The sequence below is a fragment of the Pezoporus occidentalis genome, unplaced genomic scaffold, assembly GCF_034315485.1.
Source record: "Pezoporus occidentalis ecotype Australia unplaced genomic scaffold, CSIRO_AGI_Poc_V1 ctg225, whole genome shotgun sequence".
Taxonomy (NCBI): Eukaryota; Metazoa; Chordata; class Aves; order Psittaciformes; family Psittacidae; genus Pezoporus; species Pezoporus occidentalis.
Window position 1 is genome coordinate 746,338 of NW_026914128.1, and position 17,791 is coordinate 764,128.

At 46.6% G+C, this 17,791-nt stretch overlaps 1 protein-coding gene across 6 annotated transcripts in view; it reads left to right on the forward strand.

Annotated features, from left to right (window-relative positions):
* Positions 1–428: 428 nt before the first annotated feature.
* MTA3 (metastasis associated 1 family member 3) overlaps positions 429–17,791 on the forward strand; it is a 122,868-nt gene continuing 105,505 nt past the window's right edge. For 2 of the 6 annotated variants that reach the window (XM_062620933.1, XM_062620934.1), the window contains exons 1-3: positions 433–684; positions 2,695–2,762; positions 4,720–4,813. In XM_062620933.1, coding sequence (XP_062476917.1) covers positions 657–684; positions 2,695–2,762; positions 4,720–4,813 — 190 coding nt within the window. In that variant the 5' untranslated portion in view covers positions 433–656. Of the gene's footprint in view, positions 685–1,458; positions 1,510–2,694; positions 2,763–4,719; positions 4,814–17,791 lie in introns of those variants that run through there. The other 4 variants (XM_062620928.1, XM_062620929.1, XM_062620931.1 and 1 more) reach the window with 4 other exon arrangements.

The following is a 17,791-nucleotide window of genomic DNA, read 5'->3' on the forward strand; positions in this document are numbered from 1 at the left end:
CGGTGCAGGCGTGAACTTTGCGCGGACACGGGGGAACGGCGCCGCTTTCCCTCAGTACCGCTGTTTCCGCAGCACATCCCTCTCACCGGGGGGGTTCTAAGCGAGTCCTTCAGCGCTCCGAGGCCCGCTGCCGCTTCTCTCGCTCTGCTCCGCGGTAGCAGGGCGGCCGAGGCCGGACAAAGGACTCTCGGCCAACAGGTGCCGCTCCCCGCCGGCGTCGGAAACTTTCTCCGCGCCGTTCCTCAGCCCCCGAGGGGCAGAGACCGGACAAAGCGGCGCCGGGGGAACGGCGAGCATCGGCCCGAGCGTGCGGACAAAGCGGCGGACAGGGCCGGGCCGGGGGAGCCGCGCACGCCCCCCCTCGGGCCGCCCCACCTGCGGCCGAGCCGCCGGCCTCGGCCTGCGACCCGCCCCGGGGCCGGTGCGCGGGGGGCGGCGGCGGGGGGCGGTGGTTTAACCCGTTCCCCGCCCGGCGGCTCCGCAAACGGCCGAGGCGGCGGCCCCGGGAGGCGCGGCGCTGCGTCCTGCGCCCGGGCGGGGAAGGGTGGCGCGGGGCGGGGGGCAGCGGGAGCCGCTCCCTCCTTGCCCGGCCCGGCACAGGCGGGTGGAGGAGGAAGAGGAGGAGGAGGAGGGCGGCGGCGGCGCAGAGCGCAGACATGGCGGCCAACATGTACCGAGTGGGAGGTATGTGGGGACGCAGCGGCGCCCGCTCGGCGCGGGGGGGGAACGGCGCCCGGCAGCGGGGACGTGGCCTGGCCCTGGCCGAGGGGGCCGAGCCGAGCCGCGGCGAACCGAGGCGTACCCCGGCCCCCCTGCTCCCGCCGCGGCTCATCGCCGTGGCCCCCCCCGGGGCGGCCGGAGCCGCGCGGGCAGCGGTGGCCGCTCTCGGCGGGGCGGAGGCCGCAGGTTCCTCCCCCGGCAGCCGTGTGCGCGGGCTGGAGGCCGGCCCCCGCCGCCGAGGAGGAGAAGGGCAGCGCCGCCCTCCGCAGGGAAAGGGGGGAGCGGTGCTCCGGCTTCCTGCCCCTCCGCCGCGGCGCGGGCCGAGGGCGGCCTCCGTGCGCGCATCGCCTCCTTCCCCGGCGAGCGGCCCCTGGCTCCGCCGGGCCGGCGCCCTGCGGCCGGCTGGGCTGGGCTGGGCTGGGCTGGGCCGGGCTGCCCTGCCCGACGGGGCCCTCCTCGGCCCGGCCCTGCGGCCTGCGGGGCCCGTGCGGTGCGATGCGGCGCGGCGTGGGCAGCCGCGGGCTGTCGGGTGGCTCCGCGCCGCTCCCCGCGCTCGGCGGCGGGGTTTGGGTTAATAATAAGCCTGGCAGTGGAGCCGGGGATCGGTGCGAGAGTGACCCCGGGCGGGTGCTTGGCTCTCGGGCGGCAGTAAACGGGGCCGTTTCGCTTCCCTTCCCATCCGCAGCCTGTCGGAACAGCGGCCGGTAACCTGCCGGTGTCCCCCCCCCGCCGCCTTTACGGAGCGGGCATGGCCGTGCTCCCGCTTGGCGGCTCAGGTGCAACGCTCCGGTGAGGTTCTCAGCAGCGCTTGGTGCTCAAGCGCGGCTGGTTTCCTCCTGCGCTCCCCACGGCAGCCTGAGGCGAGAGGGAAGGTGAAGGGAAATGAGGGGCGATGGGGGTTTGAATCTCTTTCTGCTTCTGTTTCGAGGGGCGCTGATACACATCCCCAAACCGCCCGTCAGCGGGCTCCTTCATTAGGGCATTTAAATGGCAGCCTTTACTCGGGGAGGTGACCCTTCGCTGTGCAGTGCTGTTGAAATCTGGGTAGGGTTTGCTTCTTAGGTCATAGGTTCTCTTGTAATCTGAATAAGCCATTGCGAACAACATCCAGGGATGGCACGCTGTGTTTTAGAGCTAACTGAGCCACACCAGCTGCTGTTTCACCGCGATGTAGCGTCAAAACATTGTGCAAGAGCCTTGCACATCATTGTGCCCCGTCCCCCCCGCCCCAGCTTTTGTAAACGGAGATTCCAAGGTGCGTGGTGCAGGTGTCACATGTAAAGGGTGATGAGCGTTTGAGGAAAGCAAGCTTTGGGAAGCTGTTGGTGGAAGTGTGCTCCCTGTGAGCTCTTTGTTTGTTACCTGAGAGCAGCTTTCAGGCTGTAAGTAAACGTCCGTGTACTCTATGAAAATGTTTGTATGTTAGTGATTGTCTGATCGGAAGAACCTCACAAACCCGTGGCTGTTACTGCTTAGTATCGTTTGCATGTTACTGAGCAGCGATGACAGCAAAAGCAAGTGTTATTAAACGTGTATTACTCATTAGGACAACTCCACTGCCACAGCTTCTGATAAGAACTGCTAGGCAGCGTATTTTACAGAAATCTCTGTAATACAGGAACTCACTGTAAGTGCTCAGTTCTCAAATCTTCCCTAATCAGTAGCGAGAAAGCACTGGGTTTATATCAGGTATGAAGCGTGTGGATTGCTGAATGCAAGTGTAGGCTCCACCACGAGGCATTTAACTTGATTTCAGCGCGATTGTTAAAGCACGTGTAGCACAGTTATAACTGGGCTTTAGGAACAAATGATGTCAGTTCTCAGGGCAGAAAAACTTCATTGTCTTAACATTCACTAAGAAATCCCCGCTTTTTAACGCCTTCTGTGTTTAGAAGAACGTTCTCTGCAGTAACAGTGATGTGACTTTGCATGTGCTTGGGTGGTATTTCAGTATGTTTCCTTTTCTCATTGCAGATTACGTGTATTTTGAGAACTCTTCCAGCAACCCGTATCTCATCAGGAGAATTGAAGAACTGAACAAGGTACACAAATAACTAGTATTCTTGCTGAACCTTTGGCAGGCAGTGCACTTGCAAACACTGACAGTGGTTTCCATCCCGTGAGGTTTTTATTTCGGGGGGTGGGGGGGGGGTGGGTGATCGGTTTTGGTTTTCCTTTGTTTGGCTTTTTTTTGGTGTATTTCGTGTTTCAGTCACTGAGCTCTTGCTGTGTGATACCCAGTCCTTCTGCTGTCTTATGCAAGGCAGCAGCCAGTTGATCATTCCTGGTGGACAGGAGTACTCTGCTGTAGAAATTTCCAAAAAAGTCCTGCAAATGCTTGAGGAAATGAATGAGTTTAATGCTCTGTCTGCAGATCTGTCTGGAACGATAGCAAGCGTGGGATGTATCTGCTTTTGGATGTATCTGGAAAGAGCTAGTGGGTATCAGTGAGACTTTGCAGTGATCAGATACCAGAATATGTGACTTGTGTGGCTGTTGATTGCTCTGCTTATTGGCAGCTGTGAATGAAGGACGGGCTTGTGAATAGAGACTGCATTCTCTGACTTTAGCTGAGGGTATTTTGTAAAGAACGGAGGATTTTCGCCATGTCATTGTGGGGAAAGTGTGATTCTTTGTTTTACTACTAAGACCGGTGTGGGATTTTTGAGCATAGCGTATTTTCAGTCCTCCCTCAACCAGTATTAAAACTTCCCATCATGTTAGGGCAGAAGTCAATGATCAGAATGCCTGTCACGATGGAAATAATGATCCCTGTGCTTAGAAAGCAGATTACAGAATTGGTGACTTGGAAAATGGTGGTGTTTTTTTCTTCTTCTTAATAGAACATAACACTGCTCCATAGCAGACATCAGCCACCTTACCTGCTAGTGCTGGCCAGCGCGGCAGCCATTGAATTTGTGCATGGCAAATCAGTTTGGACTTTGCTTGGAGAAGAATATTCCTGTGCAGTCATTGAAGTGATTCCGGTCATGTTCTGAATGGGATGTTTATTATCTTCAAACTGCATTGCATTGTGCAAAAACTGAATCTTGCTTGTGAATGGTAGAGCAGAGTCATACAGTGATGTTTTTGTTCTTAGTTTTTAAGAGAGAGGTTTGAGGATATAGTCTATAGTGAATTACATGTTAAGGGCATTGAGCAAACAGGCCATGAAATGCTTTGGTTATTTTACTAGAGATCAGATGCTTTTTTTTTTTTTTTTGTTGTTGTTGGTTTTGTGTAAGAAAATTAAGACATGGTATTACTCAGTGCCAAACTTGAGTAACACATTATAATAGTTTAATAGTAAAACTCATCTTTCGTTTTAAATAAGTAATTCAAGGTGATGAACTGATTTTGTACTTCTCATCACAAGAAAGAGGGAACAGTTCTTCAAATATTAATGAATTCTTTACATTATCAGGCTGAAGAGCACGGTCCCTATAATGAGTCAGGAAAACAACTGTGAACTAAGCAGCTGCTTCATCTTCGAGCTGCGATGACTTTTCAAACAATCCATGTTGTATTAAATATGATACTTTGAAATACACGTTTCTGTCCAAGCCTGGGTTGCAAGGAAATGTTCATGAGCTTCTGATATTTGTCAAGGCTTCTCATGTTAACATGATGCTGGCATTATTACATCTTTAACCAGCTGAATAATGTATACATTCTTGGGACAAAGTAGTTATGATTGATCCCAGGTTGGATGGGGCTTGGAGCAGCCTGGTCTAGTAGGAGGTGTCCCCGCCCATGGCAGGGGGTTGAAACTGGATGAGCTTTAAGGTTCCTTCCAACTCAAACCGTTCTGTGATTGTCTGATCTGAGTTGATGTTGGTGTCAGGAAGTTCTGCTTATTTGAGTAATCCTGTTGATTTCAGCCTGACTGATCGCGTGAGAACTGCTCACATGAGGGGAGATGGCAAGCAGAGGGCATTTAATTTCTATTCCTCATCTGATCAGAGATACATTTGGACTTAACTTGTCTTTCTTTTGTAGACTGCCAATGGAAACGTGGAAGCAAAAGTGGTGTGCTTTTACAGGCGAAGAGATATCTCCAACAGCCTTATAATGCTTGCAGATAAGCATGCTAGTAAGTAGATTGTGCAGGGCACTTTTTCTGTCGCTGCCTGTTCGGTTTCTGTGGCTACTTAAAATTGCATTTCTTTGGCATGTGGAAAACTCATTTGTGTTGGGCATTCATTAATACCCGCTTAGATGCTTGGCGTTATCTGGTACTAGCTCTGCTCCTAGTAGGTGCTTCCAGGACTTAAGTTATAAGGTGTATTAAAGTGATTGAAAGTCTCCCTTTGAAAAGAGAAATACTTTTTGTCTGGAAGGTACGGCTATATTTTATGTCAAGACTAAATCTGGCTGTAAGTTGATTTAAGCTTGAAAGCATTTGTGAGGGTTTGATTTGCCTTTTTTGAGTTAGACATAAATGTGTCGTGCTTACTGTAAGTAATGGAATGTTTCATCACAGACTGAAAATCACTGGAGATTGCAAAGTAGTTCTGTGCATTTATACTGAACGTAGGTATTAATGAGTAAAGTAGTAGTAAGTATCATCGGGTTTGCTTTCTTTCAGAAGATCAACAAGTGGTAATAGGGGAAGAAAGTCTCATTTTCATCATGAAGTTAACTTCTCTTGGTAGCTGTCGTTAGGCCTACAGCTGAAATACCCTATTTTTTCCATAACTTTGTAATTAAAAACACAATTCTGGAGACAAAACCAGACCTAAAACCCGGAGATGTTTGAGAAAATAGTTATTTGCAAACTATTGCACTCATGTTTGTAAATATGACGTTAACTTCGTCAATGTATAGTAAATTTCTCATAGTTTGTTGTTAAATAACATTTTGGTTGTAAATGGCCCTGACGTTTTCAACATTAATATGTGAATAAGTGACTGTGAAGCTCTGTTCTCTGATTTATTGGAATGGGTTATCTTTAAAGACATTGTCTAATGCCATCTTCTGTGTACAGATACACAATGGTGTAAATAGGTGCCTAAAAAATACCTTACAATTTGTTGAATGTCAGGTTTCTGTCACTGAAAAGATACAAGTACTCTTAGTGAAAAGAACCAGCCAGCTTTGGGCTTTTGTTTTATTCTTTCCTTGGTCCTAGAGAAGTAGAGGTGATTCGAGTGCATAGTGTGGAGTACTAGCTTGTTTCTTAAAGAAAAATGATACATCTCACTTATGTGCTAAGGGAATGAGTTATTTGAGTGCTTTCCTGATAAGGCTGGCTTGCTTTCTGAGTACTGGTGACCTATTTTACACTAGTCTGCCCCTACAATCAGTATCGCTTTTGGAGTTCTTCCGTATGAAATGCATAGAAACATAGAACTTTCAGTGAGCTTCACTAAGCATTCTAGTGCTTCGTGTTTGCTTCTTTTTCTTTTCTGGCTGGGGGGGCAGAGAAGGATGAAAAGGGATACCAGTTTTACTACGTTTATCTTTTTTTCCCCCCAATTTGATTTTTAAAACACGAATCGCGTAGGGTTTTTTGGTTGGCTTGTTGTTTAGAAGGGTGTTTTCGTTCTGTGGGCATCACTTGAGTTGGAGAAGTGGGTAAGAGGAGCCTTCTGTTTCCTTTATGAGTTTTAGATTGCCATTTTCTTAGCACGTTGATGCCAAGGGGCTGTCGCACTTCCCCTCTAGGGGTTTGTGGGTGTCAGTAGAAGTACCATGGGATCATCGCATTTTCTCTGTGGGGATTCTCTTGCTGGTTTCCAGTGAGAAAATGGACATGTAACATCTAGGTGGTTGAACGAGCATCTCTAGGATCCCTCTGTCTCACAGGTAGTAAGTCTTCTGGCCGTGTGTTCTCATGGATTAGGTTTCCCTGTGGACTTTTTGTCTGTACAGGATGTTTTCTTTCTGAGCAGACTCTGGAATCAGCTGAGTTACCTCCCAAGATGCGTGTTACAGGGGACAGCAAGCACATAGTGAAACATTGCTTGCCTAGATCTTCCTACAGCTCATACAGCAGATGCAGTTAAATGTCAGATCAATTTCAGTGTGTTGATTCTGGAATAGCACAGTGTTCTGTTTAAAAATATGATGTATGCAAACAAAATATTTGTATATTTATGAACGGAATGTTTTGGGGATGTTTTCTATAGCTGAATGTGTGGATGCTTCGGGACACCTGGTGTTAGAAAAGAAATGCTAAAAGATACAAGTTTCTTATGGAGCAGACGTTGTAGTTCAGGCCTTAGATTGTAGCTGTTACCGTAGGGTTTCTGTGAGGGGAAATCCCTTTCTTCTTGCAGCGGTGAGGCTTACTTTATGGGGCAAAGAAGAGGTGAATAGAAGGCAGTACAATAACTATTGCCATTATGACTGCAGTACGTAAGCGGATGAACTTGGAGAGGTGAGACAAAACCACACAGCTCGTTAAAACGGGTGAAGCAAACACAAGGTATAGAGGTACTTTGTAACCGAATGGTGTGATTGAATGAGAAATTGCCAACCCCAGCTGGATCTTTACAATTCAGGTGATCCTTTAGATAAAGTGGAATTGATATCAATATTTTAGGGCAAGGTTTTGCTAGCTGGGGACTGAACTAGCTCTGGACCAGCGCTGGGTTTGCCGTACAGCGATGGATTCAACTTCCGTACTTCCTTCTTTTGTAATAGCTCTATGCACTATTACTTGTTACTTTCTTGAAGCTGACTGGGGTGGCCTGAGTGCATGATGCTGGTTTTTACAGTACTTCTCATTTGAAATTCCTTGTCCGGTCACACGCTATCGTGTAATACTGTGTCTGAAGTCGTTCTCTTATTGCAACTCCTCCAACGGCTTTTGCCTGGTCAGCCACCTGGGGAAGACATAGAAAGGGATTCCTGTTATCAGAGGTCTTTGTCTTGTGATATATTAAGAGGGTTTGCCTTGACTTTAGGTGTGCCGAGCTCCTGACTCAATGCCTGGAGTTGTGCTGGTGGTAAAGCCCACGCATGATGTATTTTTGCTCCTCAACAAAACTGATGCTCTTGTGAATGAGGCAGGAGTCAATTCCAAAATAACTCCGAGGCATGTCGGTTTCAGTGACCGAAAGAGCAGAGGTAAAAGAGATTTCTCTGTAGATTACAGGAGCTGCAGTCAGAGTCTCCCTTTTTCAGTCTCTGTAGAGGTCACTGACTGGCTTTACTTCTTGCGGTTGAACTAATTGTAGGGTGTTTCTTAGCCTTTGGCTCTTGAGCAGTCGTGTTTCATGTCTCATTGCTTTGCAAAATGGTGTTTTCTGCTGCAGCCTTTCTGAACACGGTAGATTTCTGGGAAGAAAAGAAAGAGCCTTGCTAGTGATCCAGTGATTCCCGTGGAGCTGGAATCGGTTCTGACCTTGGGCTGACATTGATGTCTTACGATCAGAAAGAAACGAAGTCGTCTCTTTGTACTTTAGTTTGTTTCTCTTTAAAGTAGTGCTTGCATTAGAAGTTCTCACAGAGGCTGGTGGCAGATACATAGTGCAAGGTGTCCCTGCCCATGGCAGGGGGATGGAAGTGGATGATCTTAAGGTCCTTTCCAACCCAAGCCATTCAGTGATCCTGTGATGCAGTAGGGTGGTGCGTTCTTGTAGCTCTGGTTAAAAGATCTCAAAGCGCCTTACAAATAAACCCTGATAGTTTATTTTGGGTATTAATAGCAAGTTCCAGCAGTCCTGGAAATGGTTTGATCTTGCACAGTAATTGTGCTGCTGCTGAGCTCTTGATTACTTTAAGTAAAGATGCTTTGTGTTTGTGACAGACAAAAGACAGCCCCCCAATTGTTTTGCACGCTGTCAGTCTGCATCAGGATCACAGTAACTGCCAAAACCTCCAGATGCATCCGAGCGAGTGGAGCTGTTCATCTAAGTTTTGAGAAGCATTTTAGTTCAGTCGAGCAGCAGGCTAGCAGCTAGCTCAGAAGATGGCAAGAAAATGATCTTAACCTGAGGAATATTGTTTATTGTATTTAATAGCAAGGCAGATTACTCATTAGTATTCCCCGGAGTACACAGAAGTGAAATGTGAATTCCTTTCCTGTGTCGTCAGGTTTTTTAACACCTGGTTGCTGTCCCACAGTGGCATTGTTAATAATTCCAGCAAACCCACCAGAGATTTTCCTGTGCTCTTCAGCGGGCAAAGGAATAGAACGTAACTTCATTCTTTCAGTATTTTTCTCCAGTGTACATAGAATTAAACCAGCAATAGAGAATTTGGACATTCAGTCTGTAAGGAAAAAATTGGTGTCTGTGAAGGCCCTAGGGGTTCCATTAAAGAACTCGAGTAAAATCATAGACTCATAGGATGGTTTGGGTTGGAAAAGACCTGAAGATCATCCAGTTCCAACCCCCTGCTGTGGGCAGGGACCCCTCACACTAAACCGTGTCACCCAAGGCTCTGTCCATCCTGGCCTTGAGCACTGCCAGGAATGGGGCAGCCACAGCTTCTCTGGGCACCCTGTGCCAGCGCCTCAGCACCCTCACAGGGAAGAGCTTCTGCCTTAGATCCAACCTGAACTCGCCCTGTTTCAGTCTGAACCCATCACCCCTTGTCCTGTCGCTGCAGTCCCTGATGAAGAGCCCCTCTCCAGCATCCTTGCAGCCCCCTTCAGACCCTGGAAGCTGCTCTGAGGTCTCCAGGCAGCTTCTCTTCTCCAGGCTGAACAGCCCCAATGTTCTCAGCCTTTGTCTTCACACAGGAGGTGCTGCAGCCCCTGAGCATCCTCGTGGCCTCCTCTGCCCTTGCTCCAATAGCTCCGTGTCCTTCTTAGGCTGACACCAGCACTGCACACAGTGCTGCAAGCAAGGTCACACAAGAAAACGCTTTGTGATGTTCTGCGTTCTTTTCTTCGTCATATATTTCACTCAGTATAATTCAGAACATTTATGAGCTAGTACTACTGGGTTATTTTTGTCCACTCAGATGATGATACAACCAGGAACTTTGTTTTTTCCATCACAGTGCTTCTTTTTCATCCTAGTGCTTCTTGTACATCAAACTAAAAGGCTGTTATTCAGAGAAGATGTAATGTTTCTTTAATCAGAGTCCCTTTTCTGAAAAATCACTTGGAGAGACTTTTCCTGTTGCTTGATTCAAATCATGTAATTTCTTAGCGTAAAAAATGGAGATTTTATTTGAAACCTTTAATTGGGTTTTTTTTTGGGTCTCATTAGTTCGCTTGAACGCCTGTTGTCTCCACAGCCTATATTTAGTTAGAAGCACCTTTGATCAAAATGAATGTGAGACAAATGTTAATTCTTCCATTGCATATGATCTATTTTCTCCACCTTCATCACTTTAAACGTTGAAATAATGAATACTTTTTGTGCTGTTTTAACAGGGCGGATGCTTGCTTAGATTGTTGTATCCTACATGAAACTTCCAGTTTATTCGCTTTACTGGTAGTGCTGGAAGAGTTTGCCATCCATCCTGTAGGAGATGCTGCTCAGAGGCATAGTGAGTTCTTAGCTACACTTTTAGGGGAATTGAAGTTTAAGGAGTTTAACCTGTTTAGCAGGTGGTGCTTCAAATGAAAGAAGATCACTGTGTTGCATTTGCCTCAATACAAATAAGAGAGAAACAGCACCTTTTGGTCTTATTTATGGTCATAAGGGGGGGGGAATCAGGTCTTTAGAGCTCATGAGTTCAGTCGGTTTGTGTGGCTCACAGGAGCGTGTAAGTGACTGTGCCGCAGAGCTCAGTGTTAGGTTACACCTAAGCAGTGTCTGGTTTCTGATTGCACTTGGTGAGGCCTCTTTCCTGCTCGCTGTTAAGAAAACAGGTCTGTTGATGTTACCCTGGGATAAAGGATGCCGTTTTTCTGGATGTTAGGAGGGAAAAGAGCTAAGGGGTGGAAGGCAGAGCTGAGAATCTGAGACAGGAGAATCTCTTGGAGCATTTATAAGGAAGAAGGCTTGGCTGCTAGATACGCCTGAGGAGTGGGTGAGCAGACTTGTGTAACCAGTTCAGTGAGATCCTACGGCCTTAATCTCCAGGCTTCTGTAAGTATAAACTAGTATTTGGTTGCAGCTTAGCCTCTCTGGCTCTGACATCTGTGTCTGCCCACACCCCCCCTTCATGATGAGTACCCAAGAATTAGGAGAAAATTCTTTTTTGACCTCATGTATTTGCCCTCCTTTCTTTGAGGAAAATAAAAGTCTTTCAGAAGTCTGTGTCAGGGAGCAAGGCATCTTGGGTTTGCTTTGAAGAGGGGGTGCTGAACAACAGCAAGCCAAGAAGAAGATCAGTAAACCAGGAAGGTTTAGGGGAATGAGTTCCAGCAGCTCATTTGCTCCAGACGGGAGTTTTGCATGTTGTGCTTGTTTACAGTCAACTAATAGAGACATGCAAAGTAAGCACTAGCAAATTCAGGTATGTGGGGATGCTGAAGGCTGTGATGTGGGTGGGACACACCCCAGGGGGGTCATTTAAGGATGATGCAGATAACTGATTCTTTAACTGGGGGCAGAGTAGCTTCTGTGTGCGGGTACTCCTGCATCAGTGTGACTGTCGCTTTCGCTGGAAGCTAGGTGTGAGGAAGAGGGTGTTTGTTGCGTGAGGAAGACGTGACCTTTGTGATCTCCTGAGACAAGGGAACGTGAGGTTTTCCTTCATGTACCCAACAGAAATCCTTCACTTAGCATTTGGTTGGAGAGGGGGGAGGAATTGAGGCCTTGGTGGAATAGAGCCGGTCTTGTCTGGAATGGCATCCTTGTCTGGAATGGCATCCTTGTCAGCAAGGAGGACGGTGTCTCAAGGCTCCCAATTACTCTTTTCAAGGGCGCCTTGGGTAGTCTCGTGATTTATGTGTTCTGTTCATCTGATTTTGTGCAGGAGCTGTATGCTTGTGACCGCCCCGAAGTGTGAAAGCACTGTAGCAGCAGTAATGAGGAGCTTTTTGCTTCTGACAGTGAAGCTCCTGGTTTTGTGACTGCCATTTTAGAACTGGTGGTTAACTGTGGTGTGTGTTGTCTCATTAACAACTTTGCTGTCAGCTCTTGAGTACCTTGTGGAATCATTAACTACTGTGGCTCTTCAGACTCTTCCGTGGTGCAGAATGTCTTGTTAGGTTGGGAATGCTAATGATTTTCTCCTAATGGAGTGAACGGATTTCCAAGTAAGCTCAGACTTTTAGGAGTTCTTAGCTCTGATGGAAAACTTGCATAAATACATGGGGTTTTCCACCTGAATACATGTGATGTGTGTTTGGCTGTGTGGGGGTTCACACATGTCAAAATATTATCCTTTCTGCCATGTGTTGTTTGCATGAATTAGCAGGCTAGCTAGTAACCAGTTATCTTCTGACCCCTTCAGAGTAAATCTGTCATTTGAGGCAGCCATAGCTGCATTTACTGTTTAATAGACCTCTGAAATGCATCTTCTATTACTTAATTACTGACTGAAGGAAGTGGTGAATGCTCCATCCCTGGCAGTGTTCAAGGCCAGGTTGGATGGAGTCTTCGGTGACATGGTTTAGTGGGTGCCGTCCCTGCCCATTGTAGGGAGATAGGAACTAGATGATCTTAAGGTCCTTTCCAACCCTAACTATCTGGTTTATCTAGTATGTGGAGCATGGAGGGACTCATGGCACTTCCTTGAGGTCTACTCACGATGCAAGTTCTTCACACTTGAGTTTTTGGAAGGAGACAGCAGCACAGAAAGCTGCCGAAGCACCGTGTGTTCTCTGTTTGCATGTGTTCCTTAGGATTCATTTCCCCATGGTCAAGTTTAAATATGTGCATCAGTATTGCTGTACTTCTTGTCCTGGCTTTCTTCTGGTTTGTGGAAAACATCTCTCAGCTGGTAACTTTCTTGCCTCCTCCGTGTTTCTCAGTTGTGCAGGCCAATGATCCTACACATCGATGACTTCTAAAATACTGGTATCATTTAAATTGATTCTCTTGATAGGTGGTTTTGTCTCATGAAGATAAATGGGATGTTTCACGCTCCTGGATTCCATAATCTCGGATGTTCCTACTTTTGTTTTCCTTGGTTTGTAACCTGAAGTGACTCTCCCCGGTGGACCCACAGTGTGCAGCTGAAGCATAAATTTTAGGCTGCAAAACCATTGCTAGGTTATCTCCATCTGTAAAGCTTGAATTAGAGATGCATTTTACACCTTCAAAGGCTTCATCGATGGCCTGATTGGATCAGTACTTTATAGGATTTACAGATCTGACTGATGTAAACTCACCATGAATTTAGTGTTTTTACCCGTCATACGGAGGCCATAAATGTGTGAATCGGGGATCAGGCCTCATGATTTAAAGGCTTGCCGGCTGCAATTCTTGAATGTCTATACCATGCTGTAGAATGAAGTCTGCAAGAGTTGTTCTTGGTAATACTCATGTAACATCACACGTGCTGATGGAGGTAGAGCTTAGCTTGGGCAGAGCGCTGTGTGAGAATGAATGTAGTGCTCCCTACCCGAGCTGATTCCTGCATTGCTGAGTCTGTATGTGTGGCGTGAGGTATTCTGGGAAAGGCAGAAGCAGCAGATCAGATTAATCTGTAAAGTGCTTCTGTGGTTTGTCTGCCGATGACTTGCGTTGCATGTAACTTGCACAGATAACAGGATATGGGCTCAGAGCGTGTGTCCTGAACCACACGGGCTGTCAGAGCGAGTGCCTCCTGGAATGGCTGGGCTGCGTGGCAGTGAGAGTTGTTTGATCAGTATGTTGGTTTTTCACCTCAGCTGCTGTTTGTAACCTTACCTGAGCAAGGAGGGCTTGTAGTACGATCCTGCTTTGCTTCTGATTCTGATGTGCAAAGCAAGTGCTTCTGCAAGAGCCCCTGCAGAGAGGTGTTTTGTACTAAGGTAGGATATATCATTCCCATAAGCAAACCACGTTTGAGGGTGTTTTGTTTGCTGGTAAAAGCCTGTTCTACATTCCTAAATTCCTAAAAGGCTTCGAGGAGCCAAGTACTTCATCGTGGTACATAAGGTGTCTTGTCGGTGAGGGTTGTGTAGCGCTGGGCTGTGCACAGAGCACTGTTACGAATGCATCCGGAGGTTATGGAAGTACATGTGTGTTTTCTGCTTGTGCAACAGGTCAAGCATCTGTCAAAACCAGCCCAGCTAACTTAGCAGACTTCCCATTTTGCATATGGCAAGCGATAGGCTTTCACTTTGTCTGCTCTTGTTTCTGTGGGGGATTGTGGCAGTGCTACACAGCGCTGAAGAGTCATGTTTCAGTTCCCTGTATTAAAAGTGCAGCCGTGTTTTGGCTTAAACCAGCACAGAAATCGTTAGTGTTGGCAGGGTGAGTGACCTGTAACCTCATCCTACAGGGTACTGTGGCCCTTTGCTGTGTGACGGAGGCCAGATCCTTTGACTGATGCTGCTGTCAGGAGCAGAATCCTCATGCTATTATTCTCAGCAGGGCCTCAAGGGGCCAAGGACTCAGTTGCCAAGCATCATGCAAGAGAAAGGGCTTTGATATTTGGACAGCTTTTATATTTATATTTGCCTGCAAAGGGTGACCAGCTTCATGTATTTTCATAATGCTTTTCCCCTTTTTCTTATATCCTTTTTTATTTCTGTTCAGTTTTTTTTCTTAGTAGGAGGGAAGCAAAGCCAGGATCAGAATACTGAACATTCAACACGTATGAAGTGAGCTGTTTGTGTTGATGCCATAATGAAGGCAGTATTTGAATGTGTCGTCTACAGAGAGGCTGACAAAAATGGCATGCATCTTAAAGATTTGACTAGTTAATACAATGTGATGTTTATTCTTACGCTGGTTTGGTTGGTTGGTTTGGTTTCCCCCACCAGCATCAGAATAAATGAAAAGGTTTTAATAATTAGGAGTGATACACATATGCTCATATCTCAGTCGTATGTCTAGTTGCTGTTACTTAGAATCTTAAGGTCTCTGTAGGTACATCAAGGAGATAATGTACAAACCCTGCAAGATCAATCTCTAGCATACTTTAAGATGGAAAACAAGTGATTTTTAAGTCTTACACAGACCATCGAAGTGAATGAACTCCTCTTCCTGCTCGTCTCCTCAGGTCTATAAACAGAACAGCTTTCTTACCACACTGGCATTGAGCAGACATTATCTTGGATAACGTTCTTCTCATTTTAAAATCCTGCACGTAGAGCTTTAATGTATCATAGTTAAGTTTACTCGAGAACAGGATATACAAATCCTTGGCTCTCTTCCCCCCCCTCCCTTCTTTCCTTCCTGCAAAAAAGAATCCAACAGCATTCAGCCCTTCTGGAAGGAGATGCTGTAGGGGATAAATAATTGGTGTTTTATAAGCAGAATCATATGCCATTCTCAGTAGGGGTGGGAGAGCGCCTGTGCAATCTGCGCCTCTTCGTCTCTGCCAGCAGATCTTGAAAAGCTGTTTACCTGCTCTTGAGGATGTGAATGGTATGTTAGAAAAGCAGCTGAGATCTCTGAAGCTCTGTGGTTATCGTTGTCACTCTGTGAAAGAAAACGCCGGCGTAGACCTTAACCGTGGACTTGCAGAGAGCTAAAGAGATTTTTGGTTTTCCTACTTATCTGCATGATACATTTATATATAGACTGCATTTTGCTAAGGAGGGGTGACTACACAACCTGTTACCTAACTAGACCGGGAATACCTGCGGCCTGTTCTAAAGAAAAGACCACCTTGTTTATTATGAGCATGAGGGCTGTATGGAAATGATGGCAATGGTGAGAATCCAAGTGATGGAAAAAGTCGTTAATGGCATCGGACTCACAAAACCAGATGTAGACCTCCGTGTTCTCAAAATCCTGTCTAGTCATTACTCATGCAGGTTACATGGCACCTTTGCAGATAGCCTTTGTACTCCTCGAGTCAGATGATGGATGTAAAAGCTGATTCTTGGGCAGTGTCAGCTTCCCCACGTGCTCTGTTGCTCAGTGGGTGGGCTGCCAGCCTGGGTTTGAGGGCAGAACTAAAACCTTACGCTTGCTTTCCCCCAGCTTTCGATGTGTTTGCACTTCAGCAAAGGTACTAATTGGCTTCTGATTCAGCTGATGAGCTGGGTACCAGTAATTGGACATTGCAGATACTCATCATATTGCAAATAGCTGTGTTCGTGGCACAGCTTAGAGTCTGCTGCTTGCTAATGAGCTGCTTCAAGTAGGGCTGTAGCTTCACACGTCCTGCAGCAGGTTGCTGCTCTTCATGCAGGTGTACACACGACCAGTGCGTTTTGAGCCCTGTACCAGGGTATTCTCTCATTTGGAAGGGTTTGCCTTTGAGCAGGTGAGACAGAAACCAGGTAAGGGGGATGAGAGGGGAAAAACCTAGATTGGGTTTCTGATACAGAATCACCAGCTCTTTCACCACTGCCTGCATGTCACTGTTTCCGTGCTTCTGTGAGGCGTTATCATCAACTAGTTTGAGGTGCTGCATAATAGGGTTAAAAACCTGTTGTGCTTACTTGTGCATTTATTCGTGTCACAGTTGATTAGGATGTATTAATGTAGCACAACACGATTCATCTTACTTAGGAAGGTAATTCTCCTCTGCCTTCCACCCACGGGCTCCTTGCTCTCAAAAACCTCCAAACCCAGTTATCCAAAACACCCATCCATCACGTTTGGGAAGGTGGGGTTTTCTGGTAATGAAACCTGATAGCGTTCACTAAATACTTTTGTTATAGGACTGCCGTTAAGTGTGAGAGAATTACAACTGACTGTTGTCCTGGGAGTTGTTGTTACTGTGATGTGCTGCTTGGAAGGACTTGGAACACCCCCTTTTGCATGATCTTAGAGGGAATTTTGCTTACTGGAGGGTAGGTGCATGTATTAGTTCCTAATGGTTGTACAGGGTAATTCTTCCTTTGTTTTGTGACCTCCTTTGGAACGATAACGATGAGGTAGCGTGGGAGGATAACCTGGGTAATTGGGTAGGAAAACCGGATAACCCTTCGGCGGCCACATGGACGTCTCTGCTATCCAATAGGAATTTTAAGTACACCTGTTCCCTGTCTTTATTTTCCTACCTGCAGAATTGCTCAGATTCACACTTCAGATGGTACCATGCTGTCTAGCTGACTCATAATGCATGCACGTTGTGCTTTAGATTTCTACTCCTATCTGACAGTAACAGCAAATACTGGATTGATGTTATATCTTCTAACAGCCATCTGAACACTGTACTAACAGCCGTGGTGTAAGTAAAGCTAATTAAATCAGCTTTGGTAAACACTTTCTCAGTCAGTTTGACAGCCTAGTCATGCATAGTCTAGCTCACGACATTGATTAAACTGCTTTACTACAGCATTAGGGGCTTAAGTATCACAACTAAGCTAGTACAACACAGCATGTGGCAAGAAGCCTCACGCAGATGAGCACATTGCCCAGCCGCTCACCTAAGAGCTCTTCATTCACAGTCTGAATGTAGTTGTTCAGATGGCCAGACTTAATGTTCATCTTTTGTGCTCACTTTGGCAATAAGCGGGTTTACTCCCCCTCCATCTTTGTTTATAACTCTTAGTGTTGTAGCATCGAACTGCCAAATGCACACTTGATTTCCTTTTTGCCACGACCAGATAAGCTTTAAGGAGACTTGTTTCCTTTGGTGCGTGCAGTAAACTTGCTGCTGTTCAGCCTTCGCAGCTTTTCGTCTGCGGGTTTGGTGATGTCTGTGATGTGTCTAGTTTTTGGGCAGAGCATAGGGGAAGAAGGGATCCAGGAAAGGGAAAAGCTTAGAAGCTCTTCTGAAGTAGGGCTTAGTGGCATTATTTGAACTGAAACCTACCCCCATCTAAGGTAATTTTAAAGATATTTTAGCAGCCTTGGTTAAACTGCTGTAACTTCAGGAAGAGTGTAAGTGATTTAGATCTCTCCGCCTCAGCTTGCATAAACCGGATGCATTTAAGCTGAGATACGCTTTCAAAACGGGAAGCAATTAAGTTGAAGAGGTAGGAAGTTAATGCACCTCAGTTGTTGATTCCTCTGCTGATCTCCCTCAGCGCTGGTTTGTGCTGCTGTTAAAAAGAGTAATCTCGGGGTTTCCCATAACACCTTCCCGGTTTAACCCTCTTATTTCCGCTTCTTGCTTTTGTGCCAGCACTAGCTTCTTTGGTAGGCAGAACTGATGTGGATTA